Source organism: Carassius auratus, chromosome 29 (genome assembly GCF_003368295.1).
Source record: "Carassius auratus strain Wakin chromosome 29, ASM336829v1, whole genome shotgun sequence".
Classification (NCBI taxonomy): Eukaryota; Metazoa; Chordata; class Actinopteri; order Cypriniformes; family Cyprinidae; genus Carassius; species Carassius auratus.
In genome coordinates this window covers 10,697,529-10,711,008 of record NC_039271.1, presented here as the reverse complement: position 1 = coordinate 10,711,008, position 13,480 = coordinate 10,697,529, and the positions used below count along the sequence as shown (strand labels likewise).

The window sequence follows — 13,480 nt, the reverse complement described above, 5'->3', positions numbered from 1 at the left end:
GTGTTTCATGATTTTTTCTTTCTTATCACACACACACACACACACACACACACATATCAAGTGTTTTATATGAAATTGCTTTGAATTTAGAAGACAAAATTCACTAATAAAGATCGTGTTCAAAACACTACTACTGTAAAATGGAAAGTTTGAAGGAAACTTTGCAAAGCTTTGAATGACACTGAGCAAGAGAGAAAAAATGCCTAATCTAGGAAAAAATATAGTTATAAAACAGTTTTATATTATTTGACTTTATACTTTCATTATGAAATATATATTGTTATATAATCATAGCATTAGGCCTATGTATAAATTCTAAATTAAAGGAAAGAATTCACACACAAAAAAATGTAACTATGTGCTTGAAACCAACATAAACATCCACTGCTAGAAGAAAAACAAATATTTGTGTTACTGTACATCTGCATACTGTACATCTGCATATCTGCATCAATATATTGCCCGACAATCCAAATTAAAATGCGTACATTTCACAGTTTGCAATGTAGTTATGGCTTTGCACAATTAAAGAACTACACATCCCGTGCAACCCATTCAAAGAAACGTCAGCTTCCGCGCAACTCCATCATCGTCCAATCAAATCCCGCGCCCTTCACATAAGCCCCTCCCCATCAACTTGTGTATTTTTCCTCCCCTTCTCAGTTCTCCGCTGCCTGCGACGCCATATTGACGAAAAACACCCTTTCTTCCAAACGCCTGAAACGCTCTCTCCGCCAAAATGTTGTACCTTGAGGACTACCTCGAAAGTGAGTATAGGAGCTATGTTAATGGTTCATGTTTATATTAGACGGCTTAGGTGTCTGAGAGGGCTGTTTTGTACGTGTGAATGCGTCGTAGCTGTTAGCCTGTAACGCGCCTCTGTTCTTCTCCCGGCAGTGATCGAGCAGCTACCCATGGATCTCCGCGACAGGTTTACGGAAATGAGAGAGATGGACCTGCAAGTGCAGAGTACGAATCCAGTTTAAACTCACTCTTCTGCCGTAAAGAGTCAAACCTGACCTTGACTAATGCAGAAAGCCTTTCATATTAGCGGGGAATTGTTGGGTGAATTTGTATGCATGAGGAGCATGCATGTGTTATGCACTTCACATCAGCACGCAACATCTTAAGTCCATGTGCAAGTTGAGCAACATGAGTGTAACTCGGCTAAGGAAAAACTTGGGATTCGCATGCATTATTGATTTAAATAAATCACGGTTTTACCGTCCTTTGGCTCTGTTTACACTTGCCATTGTCAGTACTGATACGAATAGCCTCTTCATAGTCACACTGTGCATTGTAGGTTTTGAATGGAGTGTAAACCGTATTTGATCTGCTAAGTAACTCAATTTAGTTAGACCTACAAATTTAATCATGCTTGTATAATTATTACAAGAAGAGGACTTCGTTCTTGACCGGTTTCACTTCTAATCTCATGCTCAAAGGCATGCCCAGGTAATATTTCACACCAAAATTGACAGTAAAATTATTATTCTTTTTTTTAATATAAAGTAAACATAAGTTAAAACTATACAATTATTTTAGGTGTTTTTTTTACGTGACACTTTATATTACTGCTTTGAGGTGAGGGTGACCTGGACGTTTTTTACTTTTATATACCTTGCCTTCAGTTGTGATGGTTGAGCGTTCACCCTTTGTGGGGGTTGAACCTACATCCTTATAATGATCTACGCAGATGTCTAGGCACTAGGCTAGTCAGTGTGAATGTGTGCTGGGTTCTTGACTCATTCCTGCCCCTGTTCTATTGTTCAGATGCGATGGATCAGCTGGAGCAGCGGGTTAATGAGTTCTTTACGAACGCCAAGAAGAACAAGCCTGAATGGAGGGAGGAACAGATGGAAATTATTAAAAAGGTAAAGAGTAGATGCTGTGCACCTCAGTTCATCCAAGTTTCACTGTTATTAATTACAGCTGTAGTTAAAATAATATTGAGACCGAAATACAAATGTGAAATTTTCACCCAATAGTTAATTTAAAAATGAAAACGTACTCACCCTCAGGTTATCCAAGATGTAGATGAGTTTGTTTCTTCATCGGAACACACTAAGCATGACTTGGTCACCAGTGGATCCTCTGCAGTAAATGGGTGCCGTGTGAATATTCGAACAGCTGATTAAAAACATTTTAATAATCCACAGGTAATCCAGATTCCGTTCCACACAGTCCATCAGTCAAACATCTTGTGGATTGCAAAGATGTCTTTTTGTAATAATCAAGAAGGAAACCACTGTTTGCACCTAAAATACGAGTCCTCTATCCATAATATTACTTCCTCCAGTGTTTCGTTTCTGAATCAGGAGGGAAAAGTTCTTTATCTGTGCAGTTTATTAGTGGAAACAGTCCAAAAGAGTTATAAACAACTATGTTCATGGATTTTTTGTGTGATAGGACTTTTCATATGGACATGCATCTTTTCAGTCCATGAGACGTTAATTTGATGGACTGAATTTTTGTAGATTATTGTGACGTTTTTATTCTGACGGCAATCATTCACTGCAGAGAATCCATTGGTGAGCGATTGATGTAATGCTAAATTTCTCTAAACCGGTTACGATGTAGAAACTTAACTCATCTACATGTTGGATGGCCTGAGAGTGAAAAAAATTGGGTGAAATATTCCTTTAATCATCTATACATAGTTTTGCATTTAAGGGGTCATATGCACTATTTTTAAAAAATCTCTTTCTGTTTATCAGGATTACTATAAAGCTTTGGAAGATGCAGATGAAAAGGTCCAATTAGCCAATCAAATTTATGATCTGGTGAGTAATTTTGTTTCCACTAGGTGGCAGCACATCATAGATGGATAAATGGATCTCAGGGATGCTGCCACTCCCACTGTTTGTTATCAACACTGCTTTTCATGTGCTATAATTCAGTTCATTAATCCTCCTTTATTAAAATCTCTCCCCCCCCCCCCCCCCCCCCCCCCGAGAGGGTTTATGGGAGATCTTCTCTCTGTCGATCCTGTGCTGATGTGTGTGTGTGTCTCTACTTAGGTTGATAGACACTTGCGGAAGTTGGATCAGGAGTTGGCGAAGTTCAAAATGGAGTTGGAGGCAGATAACGCTGGCATCACAGAAGTCCTGGAGAGACGTGAGTGGCACCTGTCAATCACATTATTCATAGTTTTAGTTGAATAAAAAAAATGCTTAAAATCTAGGAGTTGCCTCATGTTTTTTAAGAGTATGTGAACAAAAAAGAAGATGCCCTTATGTTTTTAATGTGTAGCAAAAACTACTACTTTCTTAGCTATTCTGAAAATGTCTGGGCGCATTTCAGTCAACTGATCATGTTGTGGTTTGTGCTGATTTGAAACCATTCACCTGAAAGTCAGTTTTCTGTGTTCTAGGTTCACTGGAGATGGACAGCCCCTCCACACCTGTCAATAACCACCACGTACATTCACACGCCACTGTGGAGAGTAAGTCTGTTCAAGAGAATGGCTGCTACTTGTTTTTCTCTTTCAGTCCTCTGACCTGTTTTGTGTGTCTTTCGACAGAGAGGAAGTACAGCACGCCAGCCCACCACACTACTGAACATGTACCAGAAAAGAAGTTCAAGTCAGAGGCGCTTCTCTCCACACTCACGTCAGACGCCTCTAAAGAAAACACACCGGGTAAAACATACATTCTCTCTCTTATGAGTCAACGTCATGTGAAAACAGGTCAGAAAGATTTTTTTCAGACAACGTCAACTTTTTCAGGCATTTGGCAATATTCAGTATCTCAATATTTACACTAATGTTAAAAGTTTGGGATCGGTTATTTATTTGTTTTTTTTGTCACTTTATGCTCCTCAAGACTGCATTTGTTTAATATTGTCATATTGTGAAATTTGTACAATTTAAAATAATTGTAATATTTAAAAAAAAAATGTATTCCTGTGACGCAAAGCTGAATTTTCATCAGCCATGACTCCAGTCTTCAGTGTCACATGATCCTTCAGAAATATTTGCTGATTTGGTGTTTCAGCTTAACTTTTTATAGAAAGATGCGATGCATTCTATGAAAAAAGAAAGCTTTTGTAACCTTTTTTGAATCAATGTCATGTATACTTGTTCAGTGAAAAGTATGATTTTTATTGAACCCAAACTTTAGAAGTGTATTTGCATAAAAATGTCTTGGGTGAATTATTTATTTCATTTTAATTAGTTATTTTTTCCTGTCAGAGGAACATCAAATAGCCATTGTTTAAAAGTGCCAATTCAGAATGATTTATGTAAGAATTACATTTAAAAATGAATAAAGGTGAGCTTTTCTTTTTTCATTAAATGAACACAGGAAATAATTAACATTTCTGATGAATATTGACATTTTATTTCTTTAATTTTTTTTTACCATTAAAACTATACATGATAATGAATAGCAAAGTTTACTTACACGTTTTCATGTAAAAATGTTGATGCAAGTAAACACTCTCATACTTGCACTTTTATGAGAGCGGATTGTTAAACTAATCTAATCGAAGACATTAGGGCTAAATAAAAAGTGCATTTGAATGACAGTGATTTTATATTTCCAGCAAAATAATTGCAAATATTCTGCATAACTTCAGCCCTAATTTAATCACAGTGTCAAGGGAAATAAACAACGATTATGATTTGTCATAATCCTGCCCCACATATGTTTGCCGTGTGTGGTATTTGCCGAATGGTTCAGAAGAAATGAGTGTAATGATGTAATGAGGTTAGTTCTCACTCCTGTAGGACGGTTCCTCACAAGTGTTTCTGGTCATAGATGATATGTGATCGTGTGTTGCAGGCTGCAGAGTGAACAGCACGTCCTCTTCTAACAGCGTGTATAACGTCAACTCCTCCCAAACGCTTTCCTCATACAACTTGAGCCCGCTTCCTGCCGGGCCCACTGTAGGGGCGGGGGCCATTTCCATGGCAGCAGCTCAGGCAGTGCAAGCCACCGCACAGGTAAAACCACCATCCCCCTCTTCGCCTCTAATTTTAGATCTATTTGTACCCCCTCCTCCCTTCGTTTCCTGTTTCAACTATTTTTGGCCACTTAGGGTCTTTTTTTCTCTTATCTGTTATTTTTGTGTCAAATTGTGTGATTTTATATATATATATATATAGAAGCAGGATCTTGAAATAGTTTCTTCATCTTCTTTTATATTTGTGTTAATGTTCTTCAGATGAAAGAGGGCAGGAGAACCTCCAGTCTCAAGGCCAGCTATGAAGCTGTGAAGAACAATGATTTCCTGGGACGGGAGTTTGCTCTGAGCCGGGACACCAGCAGTTATTCGTCTTCTGCACTGGCTAACACACTCACACAGCCCCTCACGTCCAACAACAGCGCAGACTCTCGCACAGGACGCAAGACCAAGTAAGAGTCGCACTGTTGCCTATCCGTTTATTTGATTCCTGAATGAGGCACCCAGAAACACCTTTGTGACCCTGGAGCACAAAACCAGTCTTAAGTTGCTGGGGTATATCTTTAACTATAGCAAAAACACCCTATGGGTCAAAATTATCGTTTTTTTTTCTTTCTTTTAAGCAAAATCATTAGGATATTAAGAAAAGGTCATGTTGCTTTAAGATGTTTTGTAAATTTCCTACTGTAAATATATCAACACTTAGTTTTTGATTCGTAATATGCATTGCTAAGAACTTAATTTGCACAACTTCAGTTTTTAGATTTTTATTTTTTGCAGCCTCGGATTCCAGATTTTCAAATAATCGTATCTCGGCCAAATATTGTCCTATCCTAAAAAAACATACATCAATGGAAAGCTTATTTATTAATTATTAAACTGGTCCAGGGTCACTTTTGTGGTGTTTTTGTACATTGTGCTTCCTCTATAAGTGTCAAACTTGCTCTGGCACATTTGATGTCAAATTCATATACATTTGTTTTGCAAGGACTTTCTTACTTTGCTTTTCAGAGGCAACACTAAGTCTTCCAACCACCAGTCCTCTTCATCTTCCTCTTCCTCCTCACTGTCGTCCTGCTCGTCCTCGTCTGCATTGGCTCATGAGCTGGTACAGACCACCATCACAGAAACGGACACCAGCAGTCAGGTGGACTGGACCTACGACCCAAACGAACCCAGATACTGCATCTGCAACCAGGTGCGTTCACATCTCTTTCATACAGCCTTCCAGTACCACCTCTTTTTCTCTTGTTCTTACTGTTATTCTGATATTGAAATTATTTACTATAATGTTGATTCACTATTACTAATTAATTGGGACCACTGTATGCAGATTACAAAGCTGTGGTGTGGCAGTAATGATCCACACATTAGAGCTGTTAAGCTTGTGTTGGTTAGGCAGGGGTTAGTTAGTTGGGACAAGTCAAAATTTCCTTTCCTTATTCCTTCCTTTCTCAATGGCAGAAAAAGCCTAAAATAAAACAAAATACTAAGCATTTGATAATTGTTAAATTCTAAAATAAAATATTATATTTGTTTGTGTGTGTGCGTGTATGCATATATACATTATGCATATTATATTAAATGTTTTTTTTTTCAATTGTAGTATTTATTTATTTTATTTTTAACAGTTTATTCCTTTAAACAATTGCCTGCTATGGACAGAACGAATGTTTTGAAAAGGAAAAACTTCTCTTGAGCTACTCTCAACCATCCCCAATAAAGCAAGATCATACAGGAAAATCAAAGACCTGTTTAGGGAGGTGCAGTGTGTGTGTGACTCCAGTAACGGTTGGCTGAAGGACTATGTGAGTGTGTGTGTGTGTGTTTTAGTTTATGTTTGAGTGCAAAAGAATTGTCTCCCCATGAATACATTTGTTGTATGGCCTCAAAGTAATATTGCTTTTGTCAAAGTATCAAAAATAGAAATGTGTGTGTGTCTCTGAATAGACATCAAAGACAAAACTTGCAAAGTCTTTGTTCACAGGTGTGCGCATCCGTGACACTTGGCTGCAGGTGCGTATGTGCGTGTTTGTGTGCTCTGCGTCTCATTCTGATCTACTGTCATTGTGCAGGTGTCATACGGAGAGATGGTCGGCTGCGATAACCAAGACGTAAGTCTAACCCTTCATCTCCAGAGACACTGACACATTTCCTCTTCAAACAACTCACACAAGCTCATACTGTCAGCTCTTAATAAAATATAGAATTATTATACAAACTAAATGTCACAATTTTGTAATATACAATACTGTAATATAACATTTTATAATGTATACCAAATTGAAATGTGTATATATATCCTTTTTTCTTCTTCTGACAATTCCTTGGCATTTTTTTTTTTTGATTGTAGTCAGAAAAAGTGATTTATTTGATCCTGACTGTTTCCCATCTATTCTTGTAGTGTCCGATCGAGTGGTTCCACTACGGCTGCGTAGGTTTGACCGAGGCGCCCAAAGGGAAGTGGTACTGCCCACAGTGTACGGCGGCCATGAAGAGGAGGGGAAGCCGGCACAAATAAATGCCGGATCACCTGGGCCAACCTCTCTGAAATGACTGTCCCCCTCGACTGAGAGTGTACATGTTACATCCCCATGCGATCAGGGTGTGTAGATGCGAGAAAGAGATGTTGATGCCTGAAAGATGGTGTGGCTGCTGTGTGTGTGTTTGTGTAAATCACAACCAGGCTGTGTGTTTTTAGATGATGAATCTAAGCGCACACTGCCCTCAAAACGTTTCCTGTTTTTATTTTTTCTCTTCGCCTCCATTTAATCTTTATGGAGGCGGATGGGCAAGATGGTATTAAGAGGCCCATGTTTTTTAACATTCAAGACATTCCTCAGCTTGCCATGCGTGATGATCTTTCGCATCTGGCAGCTCCTGCTAATCCATATCTACATAGTATGGATTGACATGATGCTGTCTGGGAATTGTAGTCCTGACCTGCTTTATGGACTACAAGTCTCAGGACATTCAGCTCTGACTAATCTTAAAGGAAACTGATATGAATGGATATACAACGGCAACAGTGATGCCCTGTTGCCCGCCAGTGAAAATGATGATTCTGTTGGATTATTTGTGTGTAATGGATAGATGATGAGTTGTGCTCCGCTTAAAGGACAGAATGTTTCTTATTTTACAGAGGAGCTCTTAAGGTGTACAATAGAACAAATGAACAACTGTGACCTGTGTGTATGTTTGTGTGTCTGTGTCTAGCCTATACTGCACTGATGTGGTGATATGTTTTGCAAGATGTGGGGAAAAAACTAAAACAATAAAATTATCAAGAACTTTTGGTACACACGGTCTTAAAGTGCATTGTAATAGATTTTTCCAAGTAGGAACAACATTAATATTAATATCAACCATCAGTGCCCTCTGTTTTTAGTAGAAGCATGGGAGGGATATGAGAACTGGGGAGATGCATGAAGCTATATATTCATGAAACAAGCTAAATGTGTTTTTATATAAATCCTTCTTGAATCCATTCCTAAATGTTCCCAGTCAAGTGAATGGGATAATTAAATATGCCATTCTCTTCTCATTTAATCTCAAACCATAAAACTCCATTTGTAAAAAAAAAAAAAAAAAAAAAAAAAATTGCTTTGAGTTTAAAGGGTTAAAACCGTTTTAAACTTTATATGTTGTAAACCTAAAATGTAATTCTTGTGAACATTTTAAATAGCTGGTGTGAATGAGCTGTTTAATTCCAGGCGGTAATAGCTCCATAGAATGTCAAAAAATACATGATACAACCGCCTTAAATATTCTATATAATATTTTAAGGTCCTATAATGATACATCTCATAAATCATTACAATGATAGATGTAAACATGATAGTTGGTACACTGTTTAATTAGAAAATATATACTAAATAGATTTAAAATTATTTCTTTGATAAAAGGATATATATATATATATATATATATATATATATATATATATAATCAGAATATGAATTACATTTTATTTCTTATTGGGCTTTCCAAGGAGTAAAATGAATATGCTTGGGAATTGTTGGAATTAAATGGGTTAACGCAAAACCAGGTGCGCACTTAAAAATATCACAAGAACATACCAAAACATCCTCTTTTTTTCTGGCTTTAACTTTAACAGAATCTACTACAGGGACTCATATTTAAATAGCTATGAAAATGAGCAGCACACAGGGGTCTAGAAGCGAGTTTTTTTTTTTTACTCGAAGACTTTAAACGGTTTTAAAAACGCGTACGATTATGCGCGCGAGAGACCGAATGAAAACAGTGCCTTTCGCTCGTCTAGATTGACCGACGATTTAGACGGATTGTAAATGACCACTAAACACGTCCTGTGTGAAAATGCCTTTTATTTTCAACATGTTTGAGAAGCCTCGCGGAACCCACACATCGCCGCAGATTGGTAAAGTGACGCACGCGCTCTCTGACAGCGCGTTCAGCGTGAAGGAGGCGTATCATTACTCTCAAGTCATGAGGTTCCTCTGCTCGGGAGTGTTTTTAATCAACCTCGGGGCTCAGCAGCTTTAAGAAGAGGAAAGAAGCCTTCAGAGAAACTTTCCCCTCTGTTTTGATACCCGGACCGTTGAAAACGAGTCTTCACAACCAGCTCTCTGGCGCACGTCGAATTAATTCAAGCGTTTACACGATCATGTCATGAAGCGTTTCTCAGATACGCGCGCATTTACACAGCGCGTGGGATTCCTGAACTGTGCGTTTGAGCGTGATGCGGAGGGATGATGTGGGGACCAAACGCACATTCCCAATGGTATGTGTATGTGTCTTGACTCTAGCCAGGAACGTTTGTGCAGAAGTGGGAATGATTTTCCGTGGGATCTGGGCACTCCGCCGGAGGTACTGCACGGGTCCCCTTCTGCTGCTGGGGATAGCGTTTGGGCTGTTTTATCACACTGTGACTATTGACCGGGACAGAACTGAGTTCAAGTCCATTCATCGGGACCAAAGGAACAAATCTGCGGTGTTTGATTATAAACTACTCTTCAAGAACCCAGAGAGGCTCATATCTCTACTTGAAGCATCACAGACAGATAGTTTTGTAAGTAGGCTATAGTTTTGTTTGAAAGCTGTTTGTTATTTTATCGTTGCTTATTTCTTCTTTTTTTTCTTCTTCTTATTATTCAAGAATAAAATATATAAATAGGTATTTATTATAAAAATCCAAAACTATTATATTTAGTCTTAGTGGCCTAATCATTATCTTGTTTAATTAATGTATAATTCCTGTATTTCAAATATAATATATGTATAGCCTAAAATAGTTATTTGTAATACTGAAAAATACTTTTTATTGTGTAATACTCAACATTGCTTTATATTACTTTAGTTACTGTTAATGTAATATTCTTGTATTTCATTTTAAATCTAATGCATAATTGATATATTTAGAATAATGACACAATTTTAATATTTAATATTCATATTACAGCATTATATTTTATTCATGTATTATTCATATATTTAATTTTAAAATGTTTAATTAAAAGAGCTATTTATAATACTGAAAAATATTTAAGATATTTAAAACTCATTACAGCATTATAATTTAATCATTTAATTATTAGTTTGTATTTTTCATGTATTTAATTTTACATGTAATGCATAATGAAATTATTTATTAATAATACTGAAAGTATTTAGTTATTTTACATTACATTTTTCATAGTTTATCTATGAAAAATAACCTTGAAGTTGTATTTCCAGGTAGTACTATAGAGTTCAAAACAATGGATGTTTTGTTCAACATCAGCTGTGCAACAAATCAAAATCAAAAAACTTTATTCTTAAGTTCTAGTGACTTCTTGCTGTTGTGTTGGGATATTTATCTCCCCCCTTAAAAATAGCCAGAGAGTACCTATATTGTTTATTTATGATGGGAGGTATTTTAGGAAGAGAAACATTCATTGGTTTAAGAGAGCACACGAAGGAGGGGTTATTTATGAGCACACACATGCTTTCTTTCGAGTGCTGGGATGATTGACGTTTGTGGGGAAGTGTTATGTCAGTACGGGATAGAAAGATCTGAGAAGAGATGCCGGGAATAAAGAACGGCTGTCATGTAGAATGCAGCCACAGGTTTATATACGACTTCTGTACGAGGAGGTGGAGCATGTGTGCAAATCATGGAAAAAAGTGAGAGGGAGAGAGAAACTGGAAAACAGATTTAGGGGCAGTGAGGCAGAAGATGAGTGCAGGAAATCAATGAGAGGTGAGAGAGGTTTAGTTTTAAGCCGGGACTGGGGCAGTATGCCTTCCCATAATCCTGCACTAACTAACTCCTTGCCGGGAGTCAACACTGAGAGCCATGACAGCTGTCCTCAATCAGCTGTTAGTGAACTTTACTTGAGTGTGAGTGTGTGTTAGGATAGAGTTATCAGTCTGCGTGACTAACAGTGGCTCTCTGATGTGTTTGGAGAGTAGACTGTGCCCTGCAGTGTCTGGTGCTGTCATATAAAAAGTCATAAACACGTAGGTAACAGAGTTGGGCAGGGTTAGGGGGGGTTTATAATCTGTTGCATTTGTGGGCATCATGATTGTGAGTGTGTGTTGGAGTTTTTATCGACGAATTAAGGATTCTAGGCATTTGTTTGGTATTTTCAGCCTCTCAGCAACAGCACATAATGCTTGTTGTGTGAATTAGCATAATGTCATTTCACATTAACATACATTGCTTAGGTTCATTTGAAGATGCCTATTGCCATCGTTGCTGTGCATACTGTGAAAACTGTGAAAATGTTTTCCCATCCCGCAAACCATTCTGTCTCGTTGTCCCTGGAGATCACTGGAGGACGTTCATTCATGTTAACAAAGTCACGTCTGTCTGTGCTTTTGGACCACCTGGTTCTGATCCAGGATCAGACAATTGCATTCACTTTCAGCGGATGAACTTCTAGTGTTTACACACACACACACACAGAGAGAGAGAGACACACACGCACAGTGAATGTGAATGAATTCTTTGACTGCTGCCATATGTCAGTCTAATATGTTTAGACATCACACTTTAACAGCCAGCAGGAAGGTCGGAGTCGCATACGAATCTCACACAGTCTACACTATTTTTTTGTTTGTTTAGAAATGCATATATATATATATATATATATATATATATATATATATATATATATATATATATATATATATATATATATATATAAATAAATATAATTTTTTTTTTAATATAATTTTTATATTTTTATATAAAAACAAAATACAATATTGATTTATTTTTATTCTAGATTAAAAAATATATATTATAATTGTTGTTGTTGTTATTTTTAAAAAATTATTATTTACGCTAAGCATTAATGTTTGACACTGTTTTTAAAGCAGTCAGGCTTATGATGTTCACCTTGCAAATGACAAAAATGAGCAAAATAACAGTAATTTCAGAATATTAAAAAACATAAAATATTTAAAAGATAGTTATTTATAATACTGGAAAATATTTATACTTAGTATTAATAATATTACAGCATTTATCTATAAGTCTTTTTTTATTAGTGAGTTATCAATGTATTTAATGCATAATTAAAATATATTTATGTATAATGCTGAACAATATTTAGAATGTTTAATACTCGGAATATTAAAGCATTAATGTATTTAAATGTAATTATTTATTAATGTATTTAATTTTAAATGGAATGTTAAATTAGAAAATTAAAATGTAGTTATGATAATGAACAATATTTATATACTGTGTACTGTAATAATCTTACAGTGAACATGTATTTAAATTTTAATTCGTTCATTTTAAATTAAGTGTATAGTTAAATATAGTAATAAATAATATTGAAAAATATTTCTATTTAATACTCATAATATTACAACATTGATGTATTTAAATGTAATTATTTATTAATGTATTATCCATTTTACATTTATAGCATAATTTGGATATAGTTATTTATAATACTGAACAATATTTATAATTAGTACTCATAATATTATAGCATTAATATATTTAAATGTAATGTATTATTTATGTATACAGTAAAGGCGTAAAGTTAAAGCTCTGCTGTGACATTGCTGTCAGGAGATTGTGAAACCTACAGTCTACCACATGCTATACATGTTATAATCTACATTAGGCCTGTGGTTTGCACGAACAACTGCACTCCATCACTGTTGGGTCTGCCGTTTTGACTGTGTGGGGAGAGGACACAACTTTTCTACACCATGTGTTGCATTGTTTTAGAGGGTCTAGACGTGGCATAGAGGCGGTTTTGGTATGTTATGTGTTTGCTAGTGTGTTTGATGTGGTTTGTGTCGAATATGTCTCTAGGAGAGAGGAAAAAGGGCTATTTTTATTGGGTCCTTTCGACAGCCATGATTAACCTCATAACCTTATACACAGAGCCAGTGGTAACAGAACCCCTCGTCCAGAGTGGCACATAGAGAGAGAGAGGTATTTGTGGAGGGGAGGAAGAGCAGGGAAAGTGCAGAAAAACAGAGAGAAGTAGTTTGTGGGGGGGGGGGGGGGTGCTGAATAAAATGTTGAGCCAATTCCAAATGTTTTTATTCAAGTGAATCATTCACTTTGCATGGACAAGCAGAGTTC

The 13,480-nt window shown here is 36.5% G+C and overlaps 2 protein-coding genes across 6 annotated transcripts in view; both read left to right on the top strand.

Moving 5' to 3' along the window:
- The first annotated feature begins 615 nt into the window (after positions 1-615).
- On the top strand, positions 616-8,206 carry LOC113048050 (inhibitor of growth protein 3-like). 2 transcript variants are annotated; one of them, XM_026209555.1, is made up of 12 exons: positions 616-767; positions 898-969; positions 1,774-1,874; positions 2,718-2,783; positions 3,021-3,117; positions 3,374-3,445; positions 3,524-3,640; positions 4,785-4,945; positions 5,167-5,357; positions 5,917-6,103; positions 6,981-7,019; positions 7,310-8,206. In XM_026209555.1, the coding sequence occupies exons 1-12, from the start codon at positions 740-742 to the stop codon at positions 7,424-7,426; spliced, it is 1,248 nt and encodes a 415-aa protein (XP_026065340.1). In that variant the 5' UTR covers positions 616-739; the 3' UTR covers positions 7,427-8,206. The 2 variants fall into 2 exon arrangements, with proteins under 2 accessions (XP_026065340.1, XP_026065341.1); XM_026209556.1 differs by lacking the exons at positions 616-767; positions 898-969 and adding an exon at positions 1,007-1,455.
- Positions 8,207-9,086: 880 nt separating this feature from the next.
- LOC113048045 (cadherin-like and PC-esterase domain-containing protein 1) overlaps positions 9,087-13,480 on the top strand; it is a 42,078-nt gene continuing 37,684 nt past the window's right edge. The window contains exon 1 of one of the 4 annotated variants that reach the window (XR_003276389.1): positions 9,087-9,955. Coding sequence is in view for 3 of the 4 variants with exons in the window: in XM_026209549.1 (XP_026065334.1) it covers positions 9,626-9,955 (330 nt within the window). In the remaining variant the exon portion in view is untranslated. The remainder of the gene's footprint in view (positions 9,956-13,480) is intronic. The other 3 variants (XM_026209549.1, XM_026209548.1, XM_026209547.1) reach the window with 3 other exon arrangements.

Bases quoted from the DNA above. Each gene is read 5' to 3' on its own strand.
- LOC113048050 (XM_026209555.1), top strand. From the start codon at position 740: ATGTTGTACCTTGAGGACTACCTCGAAA. The intron at 2,784-3,020 runs GTGAGTAATTTT...GTCTCTACTTAG, and splicing joins CCAATCAAATTTATGATCTG to GTTGATAGACACTTGCGGAA. The intron at 3,446-3,523 runs GTAAGTCTGTTC...GTCTTTCGACAG, and splicing joins TTCACACGCCACTGTGGAGA to AGAGGAAGTACAGCACGCCA.